Source organism: Tribolium castaneum, chromosome 10 (assembly GCF_031307605.1).
Source record: "Tribolium castaneum strain GA2 chromosome 10, icTriCast1.1, whole genome shotgun sequence".
NCBI classification, from domain to species: domain Eukaryota; kingdom Metazoa; phylum Arthropoda; class Insecta; order Coleoptera; family Tenebrionidae; genus Tribolium; species Tribolium castaneum.
The window spans coordinates 5,348,253-5,372,043 of record NC_087403.1 but is presented as its reverse complement, the minus strand read 5'-3'; the positions used below and the strand labels follow the sequence as shown (position 1 = coordinate 5,372,043).

At 37.8% G+C, this 23,791-nt stretch overlaps 3 protein-coding genes and 1 long non-coding RNA gene across 15 annotated transcripts; 3 read left to right on the top strand and 1 right to left on the bottom strand.

The window, feature by feature from the left end:
• Window positions 1–3,047: 3,047 nt before the first annotated feature.
• On the bottom strand, window positions 3,048–4,211 carry LOC107398198 (uncharacterized). The gene is made up of 2 exons (XR_001575124.2): window positions 3,918–4,211; window positions 3,048–3,871 (listed from the first exon to the last, which is right to left on the bottom strand). It is a non-coding gene; the product is annotated as an uncharacterized LOC107398198 (long non-coding RNA).
• Window positions 4,212–5,240: 1,029 nt separating this feature from the next.
• Window positions 5,241–6,835, top strand: Creld (Cysteine rich with EGF like domains). Its single transcript, XM_966685.4, has 3 exons — window positions 5,241–5,524; window positions 5,573–6,326; window positions 6,370–6,835. The coding sequence occupies exons 1-3, from the start codon at window positions 5,378–5,380 to the stop codon at window positions 6,591–6,593; spliced, it is 1,125 nt and encodes a 374-aa protein (XP_971778.1). The 5' UTR covers window positions 5,241–5,377; the 3' UTR covers window positions 6,594–6,835.
• A 1,709-nt stretch (window positions 6,836–8,544) lies between these two features.
• UbcE2H (Ubiquitin conjugating enzyme E2H) lies at window positions 8,545–9,746 on the top strand. Its single transcript, XM_961346.4, has 5 exons — window positions 8,545–8,742; window positions 8,962–9,038; window positions 9,090–9,257; window positions 9,309–9,437; window positions 9,487–9,746. Exons 1-5 carry the CDS (start codon window positions 8,690–8,692, stop codon window positions 9,603–9,605), a joined length of 546 nt encoding a protein of 181 aa, XP_966439.1. The 5' UTR covers window positions 8,545–8,689; the 3' UTR covers window positions 9,606–9,746.
• A 1,640-nt stretch (window positions 9,747–11,386) lies between these two features.
• Window positions 11,387–23,691, top strand: Itpr (Inositol 1,4,5,-trisphosphate receptor). Of its 12 annotated transcripts, none has more exons than XM_015978620.2 (30): window positions 11,387–11,552; window positions 11,755–11,903; window positions 11,956–12,026; window positions 12,079–12,194; window positions 13,586–14,854; window positions 14,902–15,045; window positions 15,096–15,862; window positions 15,910–16,060; window positions 16,110–16,257; window positions 16,322–16,348; window positions 16,522–16,703; window positions 16,752–17,087; window positions 17,139–17,696; window positions 17,740–17,940; window positions 17,987–18,496; window positions 18,689–18,793; window positions 19,007–19,127; window positions 19,183–19,325; window positions 19,373–19,560; window positions 19,609–19,720; window positions 19,793–19,825; window positions 19,942–20,059; window positions 20,106–20,338; window positions 20,389–21,655; window positions 21,702–21,824; window positions 21,874–22,211; window positions 22,261–22,438; window positions 22,486–22,691; window positions 22,740–22,905; window positions 22,957–23,691. In XM_015978620.2, exons 2-30 carry the CDS (start codon window positions 11,809–11,811, stop codon window positions 23,361–23,363), a joined length of 8,313 nt encoding a protein of 2,770 aa, XP_015834106.1. In that variant the 5' UTR covers window positions 11,387–11,552; window positions 11,755–11,808; the 3' UTR covers window positions 23,364–23,691.
• Window positions 23,692–23,791: the final 100 nt, after the last annotated feature.

The window sequence follows — 23,791 nt, the reverse complement described above, 5'->3', positions numbered from 1 at the left end:
TATTTCACCTTTACGTTCATCTCTTTTTCTCTCAAAACAAAAAGTACGTTTACAAATTGGGGCATTTACGTACTATTACATTTTTGCTGCATTATTTTCTTATTTCTCTCAATTTTATGCTCCGCTTTACGTTTATTCGTCTATGTGTTCTCTCAATATCTCATTTTAGTTTACGTGTTGTTTCCTTACCTTTTCTATACTTTTTTTCATAGAAAAATTCTTACACCTGATCCGGGGTTCGAACCCCCGACCTCCACCGTCGTAAGTGGCGCTTATACCACTGGGCCACGAGGCCCCAGGTGCTGACCGTCTTTTGCAGATATTTTAACACAAACTTTTTAAATAAATCAACATTACAAACTAAATAATTGCAATAATTCACATAAAACGCAAATACTTTTAGTTCAAAAGTCGGAGAATTAACTCGAGAAAGCATTTTTTCCACTTTTTTCAATTTAACTCTAATTTTTCATCAGATTCTATCAAAACATACCGAGCGTATAAGTCAACTAAAGTTTGAAGTTATATTTCACCTTTACGTTCATCTCTTTTTCTCTCAAAACAAAAAGTACGTTTACAAATTGGGGCATTTACGTACTATTACATTTTTGCTGCATTATTTTCTTATTTCTCTCAATTTTATGCTCCGCTTTACGTTTATTCGTCTATGTGTTCTCTCAATATCTCATTTTAGTTTACGTGTTGTTTCCTTACCTTTTCTATACTTTTTTTCATAGAAAAATTCTTACACCTGATCCGGGGTTCGAACCCCCGACCTCCACCGTCGTAAGTGGCGCTTATACCACTGGGCCACGAGGCCCCAGGTGCTGACCGTCTTTTGCAGATATTTTAACACAAACTTTTTAAATAAATCAACATTACAAACTAAATAATTGCAATAATTTACATAAAACGCAAATACTTTTAATTCAAAAGTCGGAGAATTAACTCGAGAAAGCATTTTTTCCACTTTTTTCAATTTAATTCTCTAATTTGTCATCAGATTTCATTAAAAGATACCGGGCGTATAAGTCAACTAAAGTTTGAATTTATATTTCACCTTTACGTTCATCTCTTTTTCTCTCAAAACAAAAAGTACGTTTACAAATTGGGGCATTTACGTACTATTACATTTTTGCTGCATTATTTTCTTATTTCTCTCAATTTTATGCTCCGCTTTACGTTTATTCGTCTATGTGTTCTCTCAATATCTCATTTTAGTTTACGTGTTGTTTCCTTACCTTTTCTATACTTTTTTTCATAGAAAAATTCTTACACCTGATCCGGGGTTCGAACCCCCGACCTCCACCGTCGTAAGTGGCGCTTATACCACTGGGCCACGAGGCCCCAGGTGCTGACCGTCTTTTGCAGATATTTTAACACAAACTTTTTAAATAAATCAACATTACAAACTAAATAATTGCAATAATTCACATAAAACGCAAATACTTTTAGTTCAAAAGTCGGAGAATTAACTCGAGAAAGCATTTTTTCCACTTTTTTCAATTTAACTCTAATTTTTCATCAGATTCTATCAAAACATACCGAGCGTATAAGTCAACTAAAGTTTGAAGTTATATTTCACCTTTACGTTCATCTCTTTTTCTCTCAAAACAAAAAGTACGTTTACAAATTGGGGCATTTACGTACTATTACATTTTTGCTGCATTATTTTCTTATTTCTCTCAATTTTATGCTCCGCTTTACGTTTATTCGTCTATGTGTTCTCTCAATATCTCATTTTAGTTTACGTGTTGTTTCCTTACCTTTTCTATACTTTTTTTCATAGAAAAATTCTTACACCTGATCCGGGGTTCGAACCCCCGACCTCCACCGTCGTAAGTGGCGCTTATACCACTGGGCCACGAGGCCCCAGGTGCTGACCGTCTTTTGCAGATATTTTAACACAAACTTTTTAAATAAATCAACATTACAAACTAAATAATTGCAATAATTTACATAAAACGCAAATACTTTTAATTCAAAAGTCGGAGAATTAACTCGAGAAAGCATTTTTTCCACTTTTTTCAATTTAATTCTCTAATTTGTCATCAGATTTCATTAAAAGATACCGGGCGTATAAGTCAACTAAAGTTTGAATTTATATTTCACCTTTACGTTCATCTCTTTTTCTCTCAAAACAAAAAGTACGTTTACAAATTGGGGCATTTACGTACTATTACATTTTTGCTGCATTATTTTCTTATTTCTCTCAATTTTATGCTCCGCTTTACGTTTATTCGTCTATGTGTTCTCTCAATATCTCATTTTAGTTTACGTGTTGTTTCCTTACCTCTTCTATACTTTTTTTCATAGAAAAATTCTTACACTTGATCCGGAGTTCGAACCCCCGACCTCCACCGTCGTAAGTGGCGCTTATACCACTGGGCCACGAGGCCCCAGGTGCTGACCGTCTTTAGCAGATATTTTAACACAAACTTTTTAAATAAATCAACATTACAAACTATATAATTGCAATAATTCATCTAAAACGCAAATACATTCAGTTCAAAAATCGACGAATTAGCTCGAGAAAGCATTTTGTTTCACTTTTTTCTATTTAATTCTCTAATTTTTCACCAGTGGATTCTATCAAAAGATACCAGGCGTATAAGTCAACTAAAGTTTGAATTTATATTTCACCTTTACGTTCATCTCTTTTTCTCTCAAAACAAAAAGTACGTTTACAAATTGGGGCATTTACGTACTATTACATTTTTGCTGCATTATTTTCTTATTTCTCTCAATTTTATGCTCCGCTTTACGTTTATTCGTCTATGTGTTCTCTCAATCTCTTATTTTAGTTTACATGTTGTTTCCTTACCTTTTCTATACTTTTTTTCACAGAAAAATTGTTACACCTGATCCGGGTTCGAACCCGCGACCTCCCCCGTCGAAAGTGGCGCTTATAGCTCGAGTAAACAAATTCTTCCATTATTTTTCAATTTAATTCTCTAATTTTTATCCAGATTTCATCAAAAAAAGTTGATTCTATATATTTAAAAATGGCTTGATCTGGGTTGTTTAGCCTTAAATAAGACAACAAATAGGTATAAAATGCAGGTATAATTAGTACGCGTGCTAAAACGACTAAAAAACACACTTAAATCTTACAAAATGTAATAAAATAAATAATGCAACAAACATTTAAAACAAAAAATTTAAAGCAATTTGTTACTTAAATAAACTGCTAAACTTAGTTAAAAAAATACTTACTCCTCAAAAAAATTAACTTCAACATGAGCGGCTTTTAATGTATAGTTATAATTATTAAAAGTAGAAGAGGGAGAAGAACCGTGCAACGGTATCTCCCGGCGAGCTCTACAATTATTTACGGAAAAACTAAATTTTTTTAAAGAATTGCTCGCTAAAGTCACCCCTACGTTAAAGTTGCCTTGTTCACGATTAATTTTAATAAAAATATGGAAAAAACATTTAGAATAACACACGACTTTACATATTCTTGAGGAGATGTTTCTTACTGAAATCCTGGTCCAGTTTCGGCGTGCGCTTAATTTGAGGATCGATCTTTTATGATCATTTTTGAGATGTGCTGCCAAGTCTTCAAACGTGTTTCTTGTGCGGCAGTAAGACACGGGGCATTTGATTACATGGTGTCTGTGTCGACTCAGACGAATCGCAGGAGCTGGGCCTGGATCTGGATCAGCAGGTGGCGAAAGTACAAGCCCCAATTCAGAGACCAGCCCTTCGAATGCAAAGTTTTTCGCTCGAGTACAAATAATCATCTTACAAATTGGACACAAAGTTTTGGTTCCACAATCCCCACAGATGGTGTGACCTCTAAGACACATACGAGTTGTTGATAAAATTTTGGAGCAATGTGGGCAGTTCCACAGAGCGGCCATTGCGTCTGAAACCCAGCGTAAGCCGAAGAAGGAGACGAAATTGTAACTCACCAAAAAATGAAAAATCTGATTAATTATTTAAAACTTTGACGTACATCACAGGCACAAACAACCACACATGCCCACTAACGATTTTCTTCCACGTATATCGGTGTTTTTCTCCTGATAATTTTTTTGACTGATTAAGGGATAGATACTCTAAGTTGGTCGGATACACCATTCTTTTTACCTATTTTGAGTTTGTATTTTTGATTTTTTATTTCAAATTTCAGTAGAAATCGTCTTAAAACATGTAAAAATTACAAAAAATGTTTTTGATAAATTGATTAAAATTGTTAAACTGATTTATTTGAACAAACCCAAGAATAATTCAGGTCACCTCATGAAATATAAATCCACATAATTTCTTCAAAAATCAACAAATTTGTGTATATCTTCTAGTCAAAAATAGTGGATGTACGTTTACAATTTGGTGCTTTTACGTACTTCTTTTACCTTTTGCCGCATTATTTTCTTATTTCTGTCAGTTTTATGCTCCGCTTTTCGTTTATACGTCTATGTGCTCTTTTAATCTCTTATTTTTGTTGACGTGTTGTTTCACCTACTTTTTCTACACTTTTTTTCATAGAAAAATTGTTACATTGATCCGGGTTCGAACACCCGACCTCCACCGTCGAAAGTGGCGCTTATACCACTGGCCCACCAGGCCCCAGGTACTGGCCGTCTTTTGCAAATATTTTAACATAATATTTTTAGATAAATCAAAATTACAAACTATAATTGCCATAATTGCCATAATTATTATATTTCCATTTTTAAGAAAACAAATATGTTTTGAGTTTAAAAAAAGTCCTTAAAATTGCTTGTTTGGAATGTTAAAATCCGGTCTCTAAAATAATTAGAGTAGGCTGTGATATTTTTTTAACGTGTATGAAATCGCTTGTTATCAGTTAATCAAACTGAAGAGTCAAACAATAAAACTTCGAACAGTTCAAGACTGGTCTTGTGGAACTTGTTTTTTAATATACAACTATTATTAATATTTACGTCAAAAAAACTTTTGTTTCAAGTAGGTACGGTATATGGTCAGGAGCAAGGTATGCTTTTTAAAGATTTATTTAATTTTTATTAAAACTATAATACTAAATTGGAAAATTGCCTAAGTTAGTGAAACTAAAAACTTATTTTGGTTTTTGTTGACGGCTTAGATATACTTATATGCAACTTTAAATACATTTTGAAATGTTTGCTTTAAGAGTTGTCATCTTACGGTGGACGGATAAGTCGACATCGAGTGGTTATTATCGGATAGAAAGGTTTCTACCTCGAAAAAATTGCATAGAAGAAATCTGTAATTCAGCTTGTGTCTGTCAGTCGTCGAGTCGGAGAGTCGGTGCGTGTGGAACATACCGCATTTGTAATTCTTTAAATAATGCCAAATTAGCAAAACTGCGTCAATTAGTGAAACAGAACCCATTTAGTTTCATAAGCCCATTCCAGTGCTTCTAAAAATGCGAAAAACCTTGATGGTCTTGTGCATAATTTTAAACCTAACCCCAAATATCCACTACGTGTCAAGCTCAAGTAAAGAAGAGGCTGCCAAAGCGAAATTACCACCCTGTCGGGCGTGCAAAATTTTTATCGAATCGTTCAAAAAGGTACGTTCCCATTGATGCTCAAATTCAGTAATGACAACAAAATAACAGGGCATAGAGAAGACAAAGAAGGGTAAGTTCGAGGGCGGCGACACCGCTTGGGAGGAGGAAAAGCTGGGCAGTTACGCCACTAGTGAAATTCGTTTGATCGAAATTCAAGAAAGCGTATGTTCCGATGTTGTCGAGGGTAAAGACCAGTGCTACGCCCTTCACGAGCAGTACGACTCGGAAATAGAAGAGTGGTGGTTTCACAAACAGGGCGACGAGCCCGACTTGTTCAAGTATTTTTGCATAAAGACCGTCGAGCACTGCTGCCCTGACCTGCACTATGGGACCAACTGCACCCCCTGTCCGGGGTACCCCGACAACGTGTGCAGCAACAACGGGAAGTGCAAGGGCTCAGGCACGCGCAAGGGAAGTGGGCAGTGTAGTTGCGACCCCGGGTACACTGGCGAGACGTGCAATGCCTGTGCCGAAACCTACTATGAGGCCTATAAGGACGAGAAAAAGTTACTTTGCTCAAAGTGCCACACGTCCTGCGAAGGGCCCTGCTCGAAGGCGGGCCCCGCTGGGTGCGAGAAATGCAAGCCGGGCTGGGTTATGAGCAAGGAGAAGGGCTGCACTGACATCAACGAATGCGCCACCGCACAGTCGCCCTGCAAGTTGAACCAGTTCTGCGTCAACAATGACGGCTCTTACAAATGTTTAGACTGTGATAGGTCCTGTGCCGGGTGCACGGGCGACGGGCCCGACATGTGCACCCAATGCGCCTCCGGTTACGTTCTAGTGGACAACATGTGCACAGGTACTAACCCGCTTATTTTCCCACTAATCTAACTTTTTCACAGATGCAGAGCAAGAAAGCCGCAAGCAACACGTTTTCCTGACAAGATACATGACTTATCTCGGCCTGTGTGTGGCAACTTGTATTATTTTCAACAAAAATACGATTTTAGCCGCTATTATTGGAATTGCCGTCGCGATTTATATTTCCGTGTCTGAGTATGTTCTCAATTCCCCACCAATTCCAAAAACCGACGATTTAGCCGAACAGTTACTGCACTCACAATAGATCGTTTCGTTTAATGTGATTTTGTTACCGTTTTGATCATTAGGTGGTAAATGTACCAAATTTTTGAAGTACGATGTTAGTCAAGAAATCTTCCGTTCGTAGGTTTAAGTTACTGTTTGTATATACTGACTGATTGTTGATTGCATAGATTTATTTATTTTTCGGTTTAGTGGTGTGATAGGCAATTTATCAAAATTGTAAGACAAGTTTTGTACTTTTCAATAAAGGTATTGCCAGAACAACTGGTTTTTATTTCGAAACTTATATCCATTACCGTCTAACTAATTTCTCCAGCAAGAACCACGTGGAAGTTTAGAGCATTCTTGCCAGGAAAAAAGGAAGTAAGGATGAGGTAAACAATGATTATTACAAAATAAAGGGATAAAGGAATTATTGGTTTGTGAAATGAAAAAATACAACACAAAAATCGTTTTTTTTTCACTTAGCGTTAAATAAAATGCACTCACCTTTGATATGACATTTGCTTATGCTACTGTTTGTAGCAAGGCATTAAAAATAAATTAAAAACAAAAACAATAAAAAAATAATTTATTTGCATGAGAGCTACAACAAGCTGTTATAAATATTATACAAAATAAAGAATATACAATACGGTATAATATATAAATAAAAAAAGCACCTACCTTCATATGGTTTCTGCGTTGGCTAATGTTTGTAGCAAAACATAAAAAAAAATAAAACAACACCGTTGAAAAATCTTTATTTGTATGGAAGTTACAACAAGCGACTATTATCAATATTATACAAAATAAAGAATACACAATACGTTATAATATATAGCAATTAAACTATTAAATTCAACACCTCACAAGATAAATAGAAAAAAATACACCTACCTTCATTTGGCTACTGTTTGTAGCAAGACATTAAAAGATAAAATAAAAACAGCACCATTAAAAAACTTTATTTGCATTAAAGTTACAGCAAGGGACTCATAAATTGAAATTAAAGACAAAGTCACTGAAACTATCACTTTTCAACACCTCATTTAAAAAATTAATATGCACTTCCGCTACAGTTTGTAGCAAAATAATAAAAATAAATTGAATGGGGATGAAAGATTTAGACAGTGATTTGAGTTTTTGGCAGTTTTTTTTTTAATTGATGGTTTCTTTTCGTAATTCGGCTAGTTTTAATAGTAAAATATAATATTAAAAACAGCTTCGAAAACCACAAATGTGCCTATGTGTCCTTTGACATATCACTAAATTGTTATTTGTTATTCGTTACTGTGTTACAAATAAAAAAATATTTACAACAAAAACAAATAAACAACGGTATCAAGAACAAATTGCATGAATAACGTCAGATAACAAGCGTACCTGCTATCTTGAAATTGGCAAGTCTTAGCGACCATTTATGGTAGAAAAAAGTGAAAAAGCTGATTACGAGTGCCAGATTTATTTTTGGTTTATTTGTGTAATTGGCAATTTATCAAAATTGTGCGGTTTTCGTATTTTAATAAAGCCGAGATGGTTGCAAACAACCGCTCAATAATGTTTTAGCGATTTCAGTTGAGTGGTCATTAATGGTAAAAAGTGGAAAATCTGAAACGCAAAGTCACGATCGAGATGAGCGCAGACTCATAAACCGCCCCCGTTATAATTTATGCCACCTCATTTAAATTTCCAATTAAGAGGAATTAATCTCGGTAAACAATTTGGAATTGTGTCGAAAATTGTGCGATGTTATGAATAATTTAAAGCACGCGTGAGTGATTGAAAAAATGCGAGATAATTAGCGTAATCGCCACAATAGAATCTGGCGGTGATCGGCAAAGAGTCGCTGTGTGTTTGGGATTGAAAGTGGAGAATTGTGCGTAATTTGGAGAAATTTGTTCGTCCTTTTGTTCGAATAACATTTTTCCCCCCCAAATCTGTGGAGTCATGCGCAAGAGGGAGGCAGTAGGGAGTTTGTTGTCAAACGTGAAGGTTCACGAAAAACGTATGTGGATTGGTGGAATTCCTGTTGGGTTTTCGCCACGGCCATTGTGTGTCGAAGTGGTTACGTCTCAAGTGAAAGAGCAATTTCGTCGGAGTTTGGATTCATGGTAATATTTTTATGACAACAGAACCATGTCGTCTCCAAGTGCAGGAAAACGACGTATGGACACAGATGTTATTAAACTGTATCCTTTCTTTGTGTGCGATCCAAATGTAAACAACAACATTATCCTTTGTATCAGCTGATTGGGAAATTACACGTTATGTGACTCGTTAATAGGGCCATTTATTTTTTGGGTGCGTACTCCAATAGGCGAATACGTGTGCTATTTTTATCTATGAACAACCTTAAGATTCCTGACAATGTGTTATTGTCTTGTTTTTTAATCCTTAACACTGACTAGAATTGAAAGCAAACACGAAGTCACGATACTTGGCGGCTTGAACGAATTCTGTGTCAAATTTTACGGCCCCAGGGGCAGTAAGTCCTTCGGTTGCCCCATTTTACATTATTTTCATTGATGATTTCCAGCTCCGTATGAAGGGGGAGTGTGGAAAGTCCGTGTTCATTTACCTGAGCATTACCCTTTCAAATCACCTAGTATAGGCTTTATGAATAGAGTGTACCATCCAAATATAGACGAAATCTCAGGGACTGTCTGCTTAGATGTGATCAATCAGGCCTGGACAGCCCTTTATGGTATATCCTCGCCACTGCGAGATTTATTTCATTCCCGAGATTATTTTCCAGATCTTTCAAACATTTTTGAATCATTTCTTCCACAGCTGCTAACTTACCCGAACCCCATTGACCCGTTAAATGGGGACGCAGCAGCAATGTATTTACATAAACCCGAAGAGTATAAGAAGAAAGTCTCTGGTAACTGTTGACAAAAAAGCGATTGTGGTGTTAAGTTGTGATTTTTTAGAGTATGTACGTAAGTATGCAACTGAGGAGGCTTTAAGGGGGCAGGAGAACGTGAGTTCAGATAGCGAATCAACCATGTCAGATTTTTCAGAAAATGAAGCTGAAGACATGGAATTATAACGCAGGCTGTCTACCATTAAAAGCTCGCTCAATCCTCTCTTTGCTATGAATAACAAATTCTTTTTAGTGTTACATGTGATGTGTATTAGGTTTGATTTAATTGTTTTGCATTTTTTAGAGTTTATTATGTTGCACGTATTGCGAATTGCTTAATTTTTTTCAGAGGAAATGTTTTTTTAGATTTACAAATTAGTTGTAGTAACATTAATATCTCATTAATTTGCCTTATTATGTTAATATTGTGATGATATGAGCGTAGCGACATATTTATTTTATAGATTTAGTCAGAAGTAGAGGAAATTTTCATTGTTGTACACGTCATTGAAAGATTTCTGTTTCAAATAACGCAGCTGGAAGACCAATTTATGACTTTTTGTGATGTGTACTATTTGTTGTATTTACATAATGTCACAAACATTTTGTACAGTATGTTTCCTCTACTAATTTAGTTAGTGCAATAGATATAAGTTGTTGTCACTTGTATTAACTTTCAAGTTACACACACCATTGATATCATTATGGTCTCATTGTATATACATTAATTGTCTTTAATTTAATAATATATTTTTAATAAATGTATCTTTGGCAACATTTTTTCTTGCACTGTCAAATAATAGTCAAACATTTGTTTTGATATTTTGTTTTTGTATCAAAACAAAAAATAACACTGTCCATACATGATCCACATCACGAAAATGTTTGTAATTTTGATTATTACTAAGATAATAAGTGTAGGTCATTTGGTAGCATTTAACAGTAATAAAGAACTAAATTTATTACGTACGAGTGTCATTCACCCCAGCTAATGTTTCCTAAAACATTTATTTTATGATATCCCAGTTAAGTCTGCAAAAAGTTATTGTTGCAACCCATCGTTATCTATATTCATTTCTTGCGCAATGAACTAAATCGTAAAGAATCATTTGGATAGGAAAAGTTACGTGGAATAATATTTTTGTAATAAAAAAATGCCTCCATGTGCCTAAAATCCTATGCGTTTTATTGGAAGGGTGTATTCCCTAAAGTTATCCCTTGACCTTTGTATTATTGGTTGCATACGCGTGAAACCGAACATAAAAATAAATACTTGGATCGAATTTCCAGTTCTTTAATAAAACAAAAACACTCCCCACAACAATTGTACATTAGTTAGAGTTTCTAATACCACTTATAGATAAAGTTTTTACAAATGCTAAGATAAAACTACTATGAATTAAACGTGATTACTTGATTACCGCTTCATTCAATCGTTCATTCATAATGTGCAGCAAAGAAATAAAAACAAAACTAAATAAATAAAATATAAAATAAAAGATTCTACAATATTAACTATACAGACCCTTTAATTTAACCATTCAGTAGGCGCCTCAACTAACTAAATTCACCCCATTTAACACAAAGTGAAAAATAAAGAAGTTAAATTAACGCATCTTCACTAGTAACTGGTTTTAAACTGACTGATGGGTAGAAACGTGCATATTGTGAGATTTATTATGCAAAAGGATATTTAATAACATTGATATGCACGTTGTGGTATCATTTTTCATCGTTTACTTTTTTATAATAGAGACATTCTAAAATATGGATCTAATTTTGGCGGGAATGAGCTTTTTAATTTGCGCATAGAACGTACCCCTAGGAGTTGGGGTTTCCCCGTTTTTATCCTCTATAATATAGTGGGTGTATTTGTTATATTGGTTGAACAAAGACAAGTTATACGTTCTCTTCGTCTAATACATCGATTAAACGACAGATAGATAATCTGAGCAACTCATCAATATCTGTCTCTGTTTTAGAAGGTTTGTTTCTTTGCTGTGTAGTGTAAGCAAATTGTGTGTTATGCGAAAATTTCTATTTACTTGCGCTCAATTTCTATGAAAATTCATTTAATATGTGGCTGATAACTTGAGGATACGAGAAACGGAGGAATTTCTATCGATTAAATCTGTAAGGTGATACTTAAACCACATAACCTAATTCTGTAAGGATTTTTTTATTGTTTTGTTTCTTCATAAATTATCGTTATTTGTTGAATAACATCAACAACAATCTTGGCTTTATCTCATCTCATATCGATTCGTTCTAAATAATGCAAACAATCGATTTTCGAAGAAGACGTTTGCTAACAAACATCCCATTTCATTCGCAGAACGTACACTGTTTGCAATGGTAAAGCTCTGAAAACGCTCCAAAAACCAGCAAAATGAATGAAATGGGTTCGTCTAGCCTTCTGCATTTAGGGGACATCGTGTCCTTATATGCAGAAGGTACAGTTAGTGGGTTCCTCAGCACTTTAGGGTGAGCTACACTCGATCTCTTCATGACCATATATAGAAAACATTTATTTTAGGTTAGTAGATGACCGTTCTGTTGTATGTCCTGAAGCTGGAGATCTGTCTAATCCACCCAAAAAATTCAGAGGTTGTGTATTTAACAATAACAAAAAAACAAATAGCAACAAATGTTATTTCAGACTGTCTGTTCAAAATATGTCCCATGAACAGATATTCAGCACAGAAGCAATTCTGGAAGGCTGCAAAACAGAGCATGAGCTCAAATACAGACACCAACCTTTTAAAGAGGTTACATGTAAGTACTTTTTATATTCCTTAATTACTGGCTATTTGTACTCCAATAATTACAAAAAAGTACGCAAACAAATGTCGACACTACATCAATTACAGCAATAATTACATATTACTACTGGTGTTGACAAATTTTTAATGCAAAAATGCTGTAGATGTGTATCAGGTGACGTGATGAAGTTGAGGCGGACTGGAGACTGAACAGACTTTTCAAAATTTGGACATTTTTGGTTCAAGCTTGAAATAAAAATTCTGGATTGGAAAATAATTCGTATCGTTTTACTTGTTATATAAATTTAACCTTCACTTAAGTGCTTAATTATAAGCCATGTACTCATTAGGAATACTTTATATAGATATCCGTTAATAATTTGCGACATTTTAAGCTCGAGTTGAGTTGTTATAAAATTACACTTTACCAGAAAATAGGTGACTTTTCTATAAAAAAACTTTCCGCTATAGGTTCATTTTTAGCTATTTTTAAACAAACACGCACCGTGTGAACTTGTATCCGCAAGTATGTGAGCGAATTTATAATAAAAAGTACAAACAAAATTTTCGTTTATTTTCACTCTGGCTGACTTAATTCCCTCTTAATTGCCAATTTCCTAAGCAAATAATTACGTTTAATTTAGCCAAAATAAATTTCTCATGTTACGTATTCTTTTATCAACATTTTTACCAACAACTGGTTTGCCCACCTAACTTCTCAATACACAATGACTAGTAACACAATACTCCGGAGACAAGAGGAGTTCGATATCAGAAACCGGAATTTGAGTTCGGTGTCGCTTTGGAGTTGCACGCTGTTCCCATTTCCTCTTTCACACATGCATCAAAACAAGTAATAAATAATCGGCACCATAAAAAATATGACTAATTTATTACAAAGACAATGGACGTTAAAGATGAAGTGATAAGACGAAATGTCTTTCTAGCTAACCGGCAAAAAAACTAAACGTTATTTAAAAAGGAAAACAATGGCAAAATAAAATGTTTTTATGTAAGTTAGTTCGTGAGTTATTGACATGACGAACACGTTACATATTATTTTTATTACTGTCAGTAAATAATAAATTCTAATTGTTTTTTATACTTTGTGGTGAAATTGCGAAATATTTGCTGAACCAGGAACTAGCAAAGAGAAATGAGCAAATATTTAGAATGCTTCTGTGACTTAACTCTAAATTACTTTGTAATTACCACAACATATCAGAAGTAATTAGTGAAATGTTTTTCCTCGGAAGTTATTTAAAGATATTAGATATCAGAAAACAAACCTGCGTGTCGTTCTTAAATTACACTAAAGATATTTTCTCAAATAAATGCTTTTGTCTAATTTTTTTATTAAAGTTCTGAAAAAACCAAAGACTGATTTTGATGATGCAATTCCAGCACGCGGCCGAGATCGAAAAAAAGCAGAACGATACAGAAAACAAAAAGTTGCTTGGTACCAACGTCCAGTACGGTAGCGTAGTCCAACTCCTTCATTTAAAATCCAACAAATACTTAACCGTTAACAAGCGCTTACCCGCGCTTCTTGAAAAGAACGCAATGCGAGTGTACTTAGACGGAAACGGCAATGAAGGTTCCTGGTTCTACATTTTACCGTTTTACAAACTGCGCGCAACCGGGGATAATATAGTTCTGGGAGACAAAGTCATTCTAAACCCTGTAAACGCGGGTCAGCAAGTCCTCCACGTCGCGGCTAATCACGAACTCCCAGACAACCCCGGCTGTAAAGAAGTGAACGTTGTTAACGGAAGTACTTCCTGGAAAGTGACCCTTTTCATGGAACATCGCGAAAATTCGGACGAAATCCTGAAAGGGGGCGATGTTGTCCGACTGTTCCATGCGGAGCAAGAGAAGTTTCTGACGATGGACGAGTACAAAAGGACGCATCATGTTTTTCTGAGGACTACTGGACGGACGAGTGCCACTGCGGCAACAAGCAGCAAGGCCTTGTGGGAGGTCGAGGTGGTCCAGCACGACCCTTGTCGCGGCGGAGCCGGGCATTGGGACTCGCTTTTTCGCTTCAAACATCTCGCCACTGGGCAATACCTAGCCGCGGATGTGGACAATGACCAGGCTACTGATCAGATGAGGAGCAAACTTAGAGCCGATTCCGCCGATCAAACCGTTTATCACTTAGTTCCTGTTGCCTACCCCAACGAAATCGCGTCTTTGTTTGAGCTAGATCCGACTAGTTTGACGAGGGGCGATTCGCTCGTACCTCAATCTAGTTACGTTAGACTGCACCATTTGTTCACAAACAGCTGGGTCCACTCGACGTCTATTCCCATCGATAAAGATGAGGAAAAACCCGTCATGTCGAAAGTGGGATGCGCTGTCATGAAGGAGGACAAGGAAGCTTTCGCTTTGATTTCTGTTTCGCCGGTCGAAGTACGCGACTTGGATTTTGCAAACGACGCTTGCAAGTTGCTTTCGTCTTTATCGGTTAAATTGGAAAAAGGGACCATTTCACATAACGAAAGACGCTCGCTCACAACGCTTCTACAAGACATAGTCTACTTTGTCGCCGAACTGGAGAACGAACAGAATAAAACCGAAGCGCTAGAACTAGTTGTAACCAACCCAAATAGAGATAGGCAAAAACTACTGCGCGAGCAAGCTATTCTCAAACAACTCTTCAAAATACTTCAGGTAGCGCGATATTTTAACCGCCGGTTGATTCACGAGAACCGTTCCAGGGCCCGTTTTTGGACAACAACGGGGACGGACCTTTCCTAAAAATCGAAGAACTGAACGACCCAAGACACGCATCTTACAAGTATATTTTCAGACTGTGCTATAGGATCCTGCGGCTAAGCCAGCAAGACTACCGGAAAAATCAAGTACTTTGGTACCCCCCATTCCATTGTTATATTCCCAAATTTCGTTCTAGGAATACATTGCGAAACATTTCGGTTTTATGCAAAAACAGATCGGGTATGACATTCTAGCCGAGGACACGATAACCGCGCTCTTGCACAATAACCGGAAACTGTTGGAAAAGCACATAACTCCGGCCGAAATCGAAACGTTTGTCGGTCTGGTTCGAAAAAACATGAGTAACTGGGAGTCGCGTTTTCTCGACTACCTCTCCGATTTGTGTATATCGAATAAAAAAGCCATTCCGGTGACTCAGGAATTGATTTGCAAAAGCGTGTTAAGTCAGAAGAATTCCGATATTTTGATAGAAACACGCATGATGAAGACGCAGGTCGAGGTGCAGGAAGTTAGCGAGGAGCACCCGCTTGAAAGTGATGACTCGGAATTGGAGCAAATGGTTACGGTGGTCGAAGAGTGCCAAATTATTTTACTGTGGAATAACCGCCAAAAGTCGATGTCTTTGTCCGAGCTGTGCAAAAACGCGAAGCTGGGGAGTCGGGATGACCAAGCGATTCTGGATTATTACAGACACCAGTTGGATTTGTTTTCGAATATGTGTTTAAATAGGCAATACTTAGCTCTCAATAATCTCTCACCGCACTTAGATATAGAGTTAATACTCAAATGTATGGCTGACGAAACTGTCAATTTTGACCTACGGGCGTCTTTCTGTCGCCTAATGTTGCATTTGCACGTCGATAGAGACCCACAAGAACCGGTCACGCCGGTCAAATATGCCCGGCTGTGGTCTGAAATACCGTCAAAAATGTCCATACATGAGTAAGACTTGTCCCAGCATAAAACAAAAAAATCATGGCTTATTTTAGCTACGATAGCAATAAAACTCCCGATCCGAATAAGGAAGCAGTCCGTGCTCGCTTTTGCTCAACTATAGCTTTCGTCGAAGACTATCTTTGTAACGTCGTTGCCAAAATGTGGTCATTTGCGGACCAAGAACAGAATAAGCTAACATTCGAGGTGGGTACACGTTTGTAAGTGTTTGTTTCGATTGATTTTGGACTTTTAGGTTGTGAAACTAGCTAGAGAATTAATCTATTTTGGCTTTTATAGTTTCTCTGATTTGCTTAGATTAACTAAAACTTTACTAAGTATTTTGGATTGTGTTTCTGAAAACGATTTTGCCGATGGTCGGTTACCGACTGGAGACATTGACTGTAAGTTTACATTCGCACACCATCATTTGTTTTTCATTCAGTCACTCGTAAATTTTTTACGCAGCTGGAGACTCCCTTCTGGATGAGAGAGGTAGCAATTTGTGTGTATGTGTTGCGTGTTTGTGCTTTTAACGCCATTAACCGAATACTTCGCGGAGGTTTTTCTCCACGAAGTACTGAGCTTATACCATTCCTGTAGAGTCAATGTAAACGTTATCTGTCATTTGCTATGTCACGTGTTGATTTTTCTATCGTTTTAAACAGCCGAAGGCGGCGTTTTGAGGTCGATAGGGGACATGGGAGCTGTGATGACTTCGTTAGCTTTAGGACCTGTCGGCCGATCTGTAGTTACAACAAACGCCGGTCAGCATGGAAAAGGCTCACAGTATATGAAAGAGTACCCGCTCGTCATGGATACTAAATTAAAAATTATAGAAATTCTACAAGTAATTAGCTAGGCTTCAGTTATCCAGTTGTTTAAAAAAATATTTCAGTTTATTCTCGATGTGCGTCTTGATTATCGGATAAGTTGTCTTCTTAGTATTTTTAAACAAGAGTTCGACGAATCTGAGAAAAATAACGCCGGAGATTCGTTGAATTTGGGTCAGAAAAACATTGATTTAGAACTGATCGGAAGTCAAGCTGAGGGCATTTTTGGTAGCAGTGAAGAATGTGCCGTTTTAGACCTTGATGGTCACGGTGGACGAACTTTTTTGCGAGTCTTACTACACTTAACAATGCACGATTATCCTCCTTTAGTTTCTGGTGCATTGCACCTACTTTTTAGACATTTCAGTCAAAGACAAGAGGTTTTACAAGCCTTCAGACAAGTATTATAATCTCCATAAAAAAAACAAAAAACATTCGTAAATAAATTTCAGGTACAATTATTAGTTTCCGATAGCGATGTAGAATCATATAAGCAAATAAAGGCTGATTTAGACGTTTTAAGACAATCAGTTGAAAAGTCTGAATTGTGGGTATACAAATCGAAGTGTATCGACGAACATAACACGACAAGCAGCAAGAAAAACAAGGAAGAAGAGGAAGAAGTTACGACAACAAAAACACCCTCACTTAGTGTTTTAGAAAAGAAGGGATCGGCAATCAATTTAGATGTTGGACCTCCTTTACATCCCGAGCAAGCAGATGAATATAAAAAAATCCAACAAATTTTAATCCGTATGAATAAACTGTGCACCCAAGGCTCACCAAGCGGCATGGTTAAGCCGCGGAAACATGAACAGCGATTGTTACGAAACGTTGGTGTTCATACAGTCGTTTTGGACTTACTCCAAATACCGTACGACGAGAAGGAGGACATCAGAATGAACGAATTGATGAGACTCGCGCATGAGTTCCTCCAAAACTTTTGTTTGGGCAATCAGCAGAATCAAGTTTTGCTTTTCAAACACTTAGATTTGTTTCTAAACCCAGGGGTATGTATCTAAACCAAGTCGTCGAAATCTCACTTTTAACTAGATTAGGGAAGCCCAAACCGTTTGTGCGATATTTCAAGACAATTCCACTTTATGTAACGAAGTTAACGAGAAAGTTATCCAACACTTCGTTCATTGTATTGAAAGTCACGGGCGTCACGTGCAATATTTGAAGTTCCTTCAAACAATCGTAAAAGCCGAGAATCAATTTATTCGGAAAAGCCAGGACATGGTTATGCAAGAGGTGCGTTCAGTTTTTGTTGAAATTTTTTCTAGTTGTTTGGTTCCAGTTGATCAATGCCGGCGAGGATGTTTTAGTTTTTTACAATGATAAAGCGTCGTTTAATCATTTTATTGAAATGATGCGGTCTGAAAGACACTGTATGGACGAGGGTAGTCCCTTGAAATACCACGTTGAGTTGGTGAAACTTCTCGCGTGTTGCACCATGGGCAAAAATGTTTATACCGAAATCAAGTGTCATAGTTTACTGCCATTGGATGATATTGTTGCGATGGTAACTCATCCTGATTGCATCCCGGAGGTGAAGGAAGCTTATGTGGGTTTTTTGAACCATTGTTACATTGATACGGAAGTTGAAATGAAAGAGATATACACTTCGAACCACATGTGGACGCTGTTTGAGAAGTCGTTTCTTGTCGATATGGCCGATATTGCGACGGCTCCGACGGACCGGAAACACCCAGACAAAGCTTTGGAGAATTATGTGACCAACTGCGTCATGAACATCATCTCGACTTTCTTCAGTAGCCCATTTTCAGACCAAAGTACAACAGTCCAGGTACAAGCTTTGAGGCTGATTTTTGCGTTGCATGTGCTTTTTTGGGTTTTCATCTTGTGCTTTTTATTTTTTTACGTTTGTATTGATAGTTTTTACTGTATGTGCAGTTAGAATAGCTTTTTTGTTTTGTAAAAAACTATCAATATAACAACTGGCGTTTTCTATGGTGCCTTTTAATGGGGATTCTATTAGAAACATCTGCATGAAGCAAGGGTTTTCTGGAGCGATTCTACAATGGATGATTATGATCCGTTCTCTGTTAACGTTCCGCTCAAACACTCGCCATTTTCTTCTAACGTAAGTATCACTAGCTTCCTTAATCATCTAATAACCACTAACCTCCGATTGGTTATTACCTGATTTTGCTTCCTGTACCCATACGGTGCTTCTAACAGGACGTCATGCATGTTACATGCTTACTTAGGTGACTTAAGGCGACTAACCGTTTTTATTTCGCTTTACTTACCCCCGAAATTAAACACGCCAAAAAATAACACGAGTATTTTCCAGACAAGGCAACCTATTTTTGTGCAATTATTACAATCAGCATTCAGAGTATCTCAGTGTCCGTGGCTGTCAGCCTCTCAACGTTTCAATGTTGAGAATTGCATCCGCACTTTGTCTGAAGTGGGTTAGTTTTCCAAGCAAAACCAAGCCACATCAGGCATTAAGCGAATTTATTTTAGCCAAAAACCGAGGAATTGCGATACCTCTTGACCTCGAAAGCCAAGTTGCCGCGATGTTCAATAAAGCGACTATTTTAACACGACAAACGAGCAAGTGGCTGCAAGCTTCAAAAACTCCAAAAATGGAGAGATCTCAGTCTCAGGTAAAGTCTAAGTTTCGCGGAAAAGTATCACAAGGGGAAATTTGTAGTTGATGCGCTTAGACCGGAGCATAATTGAGGGTTTGCAAGACATTGTTTCGCTGCTTGAAGACCAGTTAAAACCGCTGGTCCAATCCGAATTAAGTCTCTTAGTTGACGTATTATATCGACCTGAACTCCTCTTTCCTCCAGGGACCGAGTCTCGTAAAAAATGCGAAAGCGGGGGATTTATCAGGCGGTAAATGAAATCACTTATCTCTTGGAAAAATTTGACGTCAATTTTCAGCCTTATTAAGCACACTGAAACGTTATTGGAAGAAAAAGAAGAGAAATTATGCGTAAAAGTATTGAAAACGCTACGCGAAATGATGGCCATCGATCCGGAATACGGAGAGAAGGTTAAATTTTTGTTTGTTTCACTTGTACATTATCACATTTATTTATTTGTCTGTCTTTAACATGCTGCTCAGAACGATAAAAGTGAAAAAACTGAAAATGATATGGTATGGTTTTGTTTGTTTAGTGTTACTGAGCCAAAACCCCTTTCCATGACACAACACGCTTTTGTTTTAATGTTAAAACTGATTCATTGTTTTTTACTAATCATAGCCACTTGTAGGGAGACGTGTTACGCAATAGCTTACTGGCGCGATATTTCGGAAAAGCTTTCGTCCAAAAGCATGACACAGTCGAACTTGGAAGTTACCAAATTTCCTCAGTCATGCATGGACCTGGGGGTAACTTAATCACTCAAAGTTATAATAATCTGATTTGAAACTTTAGCCAAAGTGTTACGTCGAGCCGGTCGGACTTTACACGAAGTCCAAACTCATTTAGACCGGGAAGGAGCTTCGGATTTGGTCGTAGAATTAGTAATAAAATCGGTAAACTCCCCTTCAATTTTCGGGGAAGCTGTGGAATTAGGGATTGCGCTTCTGGAAGGCGGAAATCCCATAATTCAGAAAAGTATGTTCAATAAATTACTCGGGGGTGACTTGAGCCAGGCTTTCTTCAGGGTACTAACTCAACTTTCTCGTTTTGTTTTATATTAGTTTGTTTGTCTCAGGTGTTTTACGATAAGATGAAAGGTTCCCAACAGGAAATTAAGTCGACTGTGAGTGTTAACACGTCAGATATCGCGGCAAAGGCCCATGAGGACAAACAAGACGGGAAAGATTTAGACAAAGTGTCGAAAAAACAGGGCGGAAAGTCGAACGGAATTTTGATAAGTGACGAGTTAAGAGAAGAGTTGAGTCGAGCGGCCGAAAGCACCTCTCAAGCGTACGCCCAAATCCGCAACATGGCCGTGGGTGAAGACGGAACTGTGACTTCAGGTACAGCGTCCGCGTTTGAAGACTTGTTAGCGGAGAAATTAGAAAAACATCGCGACCGTGAAGACCAGAATAGTCTCTCAAATAAAGTACTTATCATGCAGCCGATCTTACGTTTCTTGCAACTGTTGTGCGAAAATCACAACCCGGCGTTACAAAATCTGTTACGCAACCAAAACAATAAAACTAATTATAATCTGGTATCGGAAACTTTGATGTTTCTTGATTGTATCTGCGGGTCAACGACCGGCGGTTTGGGCTTACTGGGGTTGTACATAAACGAAAACAACGTCTCTCTAATCAACCAGACTTTGGAAACTCTGACCGAATACTGCCAAGGGCCTTGTCACGAGAACCAGAACTGCATAGCGACGCACGAGTCGAACGGTCTCGATATTATCACCGCCCTTATTTTGAACGACATCAACCCGCTCGGGAAATCCCGCATGGACTTGGTCCTCGAACTGAAGAACAACGCGTCTAAGCTGCTGCTCGCCATCATGGAGAGTCGCGGCGACAGCGAAAACGCCGAACGGATTCTCTATAACATGAACCCGAAGCAGTTAGTCGACGTTGCTTGTCGCGCTTTCCACCAGGAAACGGCCGAAGACGACGAGGAAGTCGACGACGGGAGCGTCGAAGACGCCGTTTCGCCGAAGGAAGTCGGCCACAATATCTACATCCTTTGCCACCAACTCGCGCAGCACAACAAGGAACTCGCAGCGCTGCTCAAACCGGCCGACTTTGGGAGCGATCCGAAGACCCACAAAGCGCTAATTTATTACGCCACACATACCGCACAAATTGAAATTGTGAGGCACGACCGCACATTGGAACAAATCGTTTTTCCTATACCCGAAATCTGCGAATATATCACAACCGATACGAAAATTAAAGTGTTCAATACAGCTGAAAGAGATGATCAGGGGTCCAAAGTTGTCGATTTTTTCGAGCGGACGGAGTCGATGTTTAATGAAATGAAGTGGCAGAAGAAATTGAGGGGTGAGTCCGGGCTGGGTTGCGCCATGGGTATAGTGAGTTTTTTTAGCACAACCGGTTCTCTTCTGGGTTAGTAGTTACATGTCTTTGTGGAGCAACATATTGTTCAATTGTGCTGTACTTATTAATTTAATCGTGGCCTTCTTTTACCCTTTCGAGGACACTTTACCCAGTAAGAATTTTTTGGGGTAGTGGCGAGTGACACACTTTATTTTTTCTAGAAATTAGCTCAAGTATTTCGGTTTTGATTTGGGTGGCGATGTTAGCTTCTACTGCGATTGTTGTTACTTTGCCTAGGGAGACAGGCATACGGACGTTAGTAGCCTCCACTATTCTGAGACTGATATTCTCTCTAGGCCCAGAACCAACGTTATGGCTTTTGGGCACCGTTACAATTTTACTCAAAGGAATCCATCTAGTCAGTATAATGGGCAATCATGGTACACTTACCAAAACTTATCAACAAATACTCACGGACGCTGAACTCGTATATCATTTGGCATATCTCGTTTTTTGTATGTTGGGACTTCTAATGCACCCATTCTTCTATTCAGTTTTGGTAACCTCAAGTATGTAGCCATCAAACTCGTACTACTATTTATTTCTAGTTGTTCGACGTCGTTTATCGAGAAGAGACACTTTTAAATGTCATTAGGTCAGTCACAAGAAACGGACGCTCTATTATTTTAACAGCAGTGCTAGCGCTAATCCTTGTATATATGTTCTCAATCATCGGGTATATGTTCTTTAAGGACGATTTTATCGTAAGCGTTAAAAAGAAAACCGGTAGGTCTATTAAATTGTGTTGGGTGAAATTCTGACGCCAGTTTTAGATGAAACGATATGTGAAACTGTTTCCGATACCTCTGGCAATAAGTATACTCATGACAATGCCCAGTACTGTAAAATAGTCGATCCTGGTGAAGAAAAGAAAGAACGGGCTTGTGATTCTCTAATTATGTGCATCGTGACGACACTTAACCAAGGTTTGCGAAACGGGGGTGGGATTGGAGATATTTTAAGAGCTCCAAGTAGCGAAGTAAGTAAACTCTACCATTGAAACTCAATTATAATTATCTGAATTTAGGAAGCTCTGTTTGTGGCACGAGTCGTTTACGACTTGCTGTTCTTCTTCGTAGTGATCATTATCGTACTTAACTTGATTTTCGGTGTAATAATCGACACATTTGCCGACTTGAGATCAGAAAAGCAACAGAAAGAGTTAATTTTGAAAAACACGTGTTTTATTTGTGGTAAGTTGAATGCATAGACCCACCGGTGTAATTTGAAATGAACCATTCAAGGATTAAACCGTTCGGCATTTGACAACAAAACCGTCAGTTTCGAGGAGCACATAAAATGCGAACACAACATGTGGCACTACTTGTACTTTATCGTATTGACGAAAGTGAAAGATCCAACTGAATTTACCGGTCCGGAAAGCTACGTTTATGCGATGGTTAAAGCATCAAATTTGGATTGGTTTCCGCGATTACGTGCGATGTCTTTGGCGGCAGTTGAGGGAGAAGGTGAACAGATTGAACTGCGGAGTTTGCAGGCCCAGCTTGAGAACACCCAAGTACTCGTGACTAATCTCTCGCAACAACTTATGGAATTGAAGGATCAGATGGCGGAACAACGCAAGCAGAAACAGAGGATTGGATTGCTTAATTCGGCATCAGCGTACTTGCAAACGCCGAATCTGCTATGAGGAATGAATTGTTGATAACTTGTCCTAGTCTTGAGCGTGCAGCTCAATCGTGAAATTGACATGATGCGAATGCATTTCACTTAGGTAGTTCATAGCTCAGTAATGCTCAAATTCTTATTATAGTGCAATCTTTGATGAATTGTCAACTCGTGTAAACGCATAATCTGTTACTAAATTTTCTAGATACGAGATTGTTTCAACTTTACATGTTCTGTGTTGTGGTTATAGGGTTGTATTAAGTACTGTTTCTTTCAAGAGTGTTTATTGTTGTTGTACTTTTAGACATGTGTACAAATTTTATCGAAATATAGTTCTATAATACGTTAAACCGCTGTTTGAGTCTGAGTCTTCCCTTCCTTGAAGGTGCGTGATAGGCTGATTGCTAGGTACTGTAGTTACTGCACTAGGTCGTATTGTATTGCTATTGA

Bases quoted from the DNA above. Each gene is read 5' to 3' on its own strand.
- Creld (XM_966685.4), top strand. From the start codon at position 5,378: ATGCGAAAAACCTTGATGGTCTTGTGCATAATTTTAAACCTAACCCCA. The intron at 5,525-5,572 runs GTACGTTCCCAT...ACAAAATAACAG, and splicing joins TTATCGAATCGTTCAAAAAG to GGCATAGAGAAGACAAAGAA. The intron at 6,327-6,369 runs GTACTAACCCGC...ACTTTTTCACAG, and splicing joins AGTGGACAACATGTGCACAG to ATGCAGAGCAAGAAAGCCGC.
- UbcE2H (XM_961346.4), top strand. From the start codon at position 8,690: ATGTCGTCTCCAAGTGCAGGAAAACGACGTATGGACACAGATGTTATT. The intron at 9,039-9,089 runs GTAAGTCCTTCG...GATGATTTCCAG, and splicing joins ATTTTACGGCCCCAGGGGCA to CTCCGTATGAAGGGGGAGTG. The intron at 9,438-9,486 runs GTAACTGTTGAC...GTGATTTTTTAG, and splicing joins GTATAAGAAGAAAGTCTCTG to AGTATGTACGTAAGTATGCA.
- Itpr (XM_015978620.2), top strand. From the start codon at position 11,809: ATGAATGAAATGGGTTCGTCTAGCCTTCTGCATTTAGGGGACATCGTG. The intron at 16,061-16,109 runs GTGGGTACACGT...TTGGACTTTTAG, and splicing joins AGAATAAGCTAACATTCGAG to GTTGTGAAACTAGCTAGAGA. The intron at 16,349-16,521 runs GTAGCAATTTGT...CGTTTTAAACAG, and splicing joins CTCCCTTCTGGATGAGAGAG to CCGAAGGCGGCGTTTTGAGG.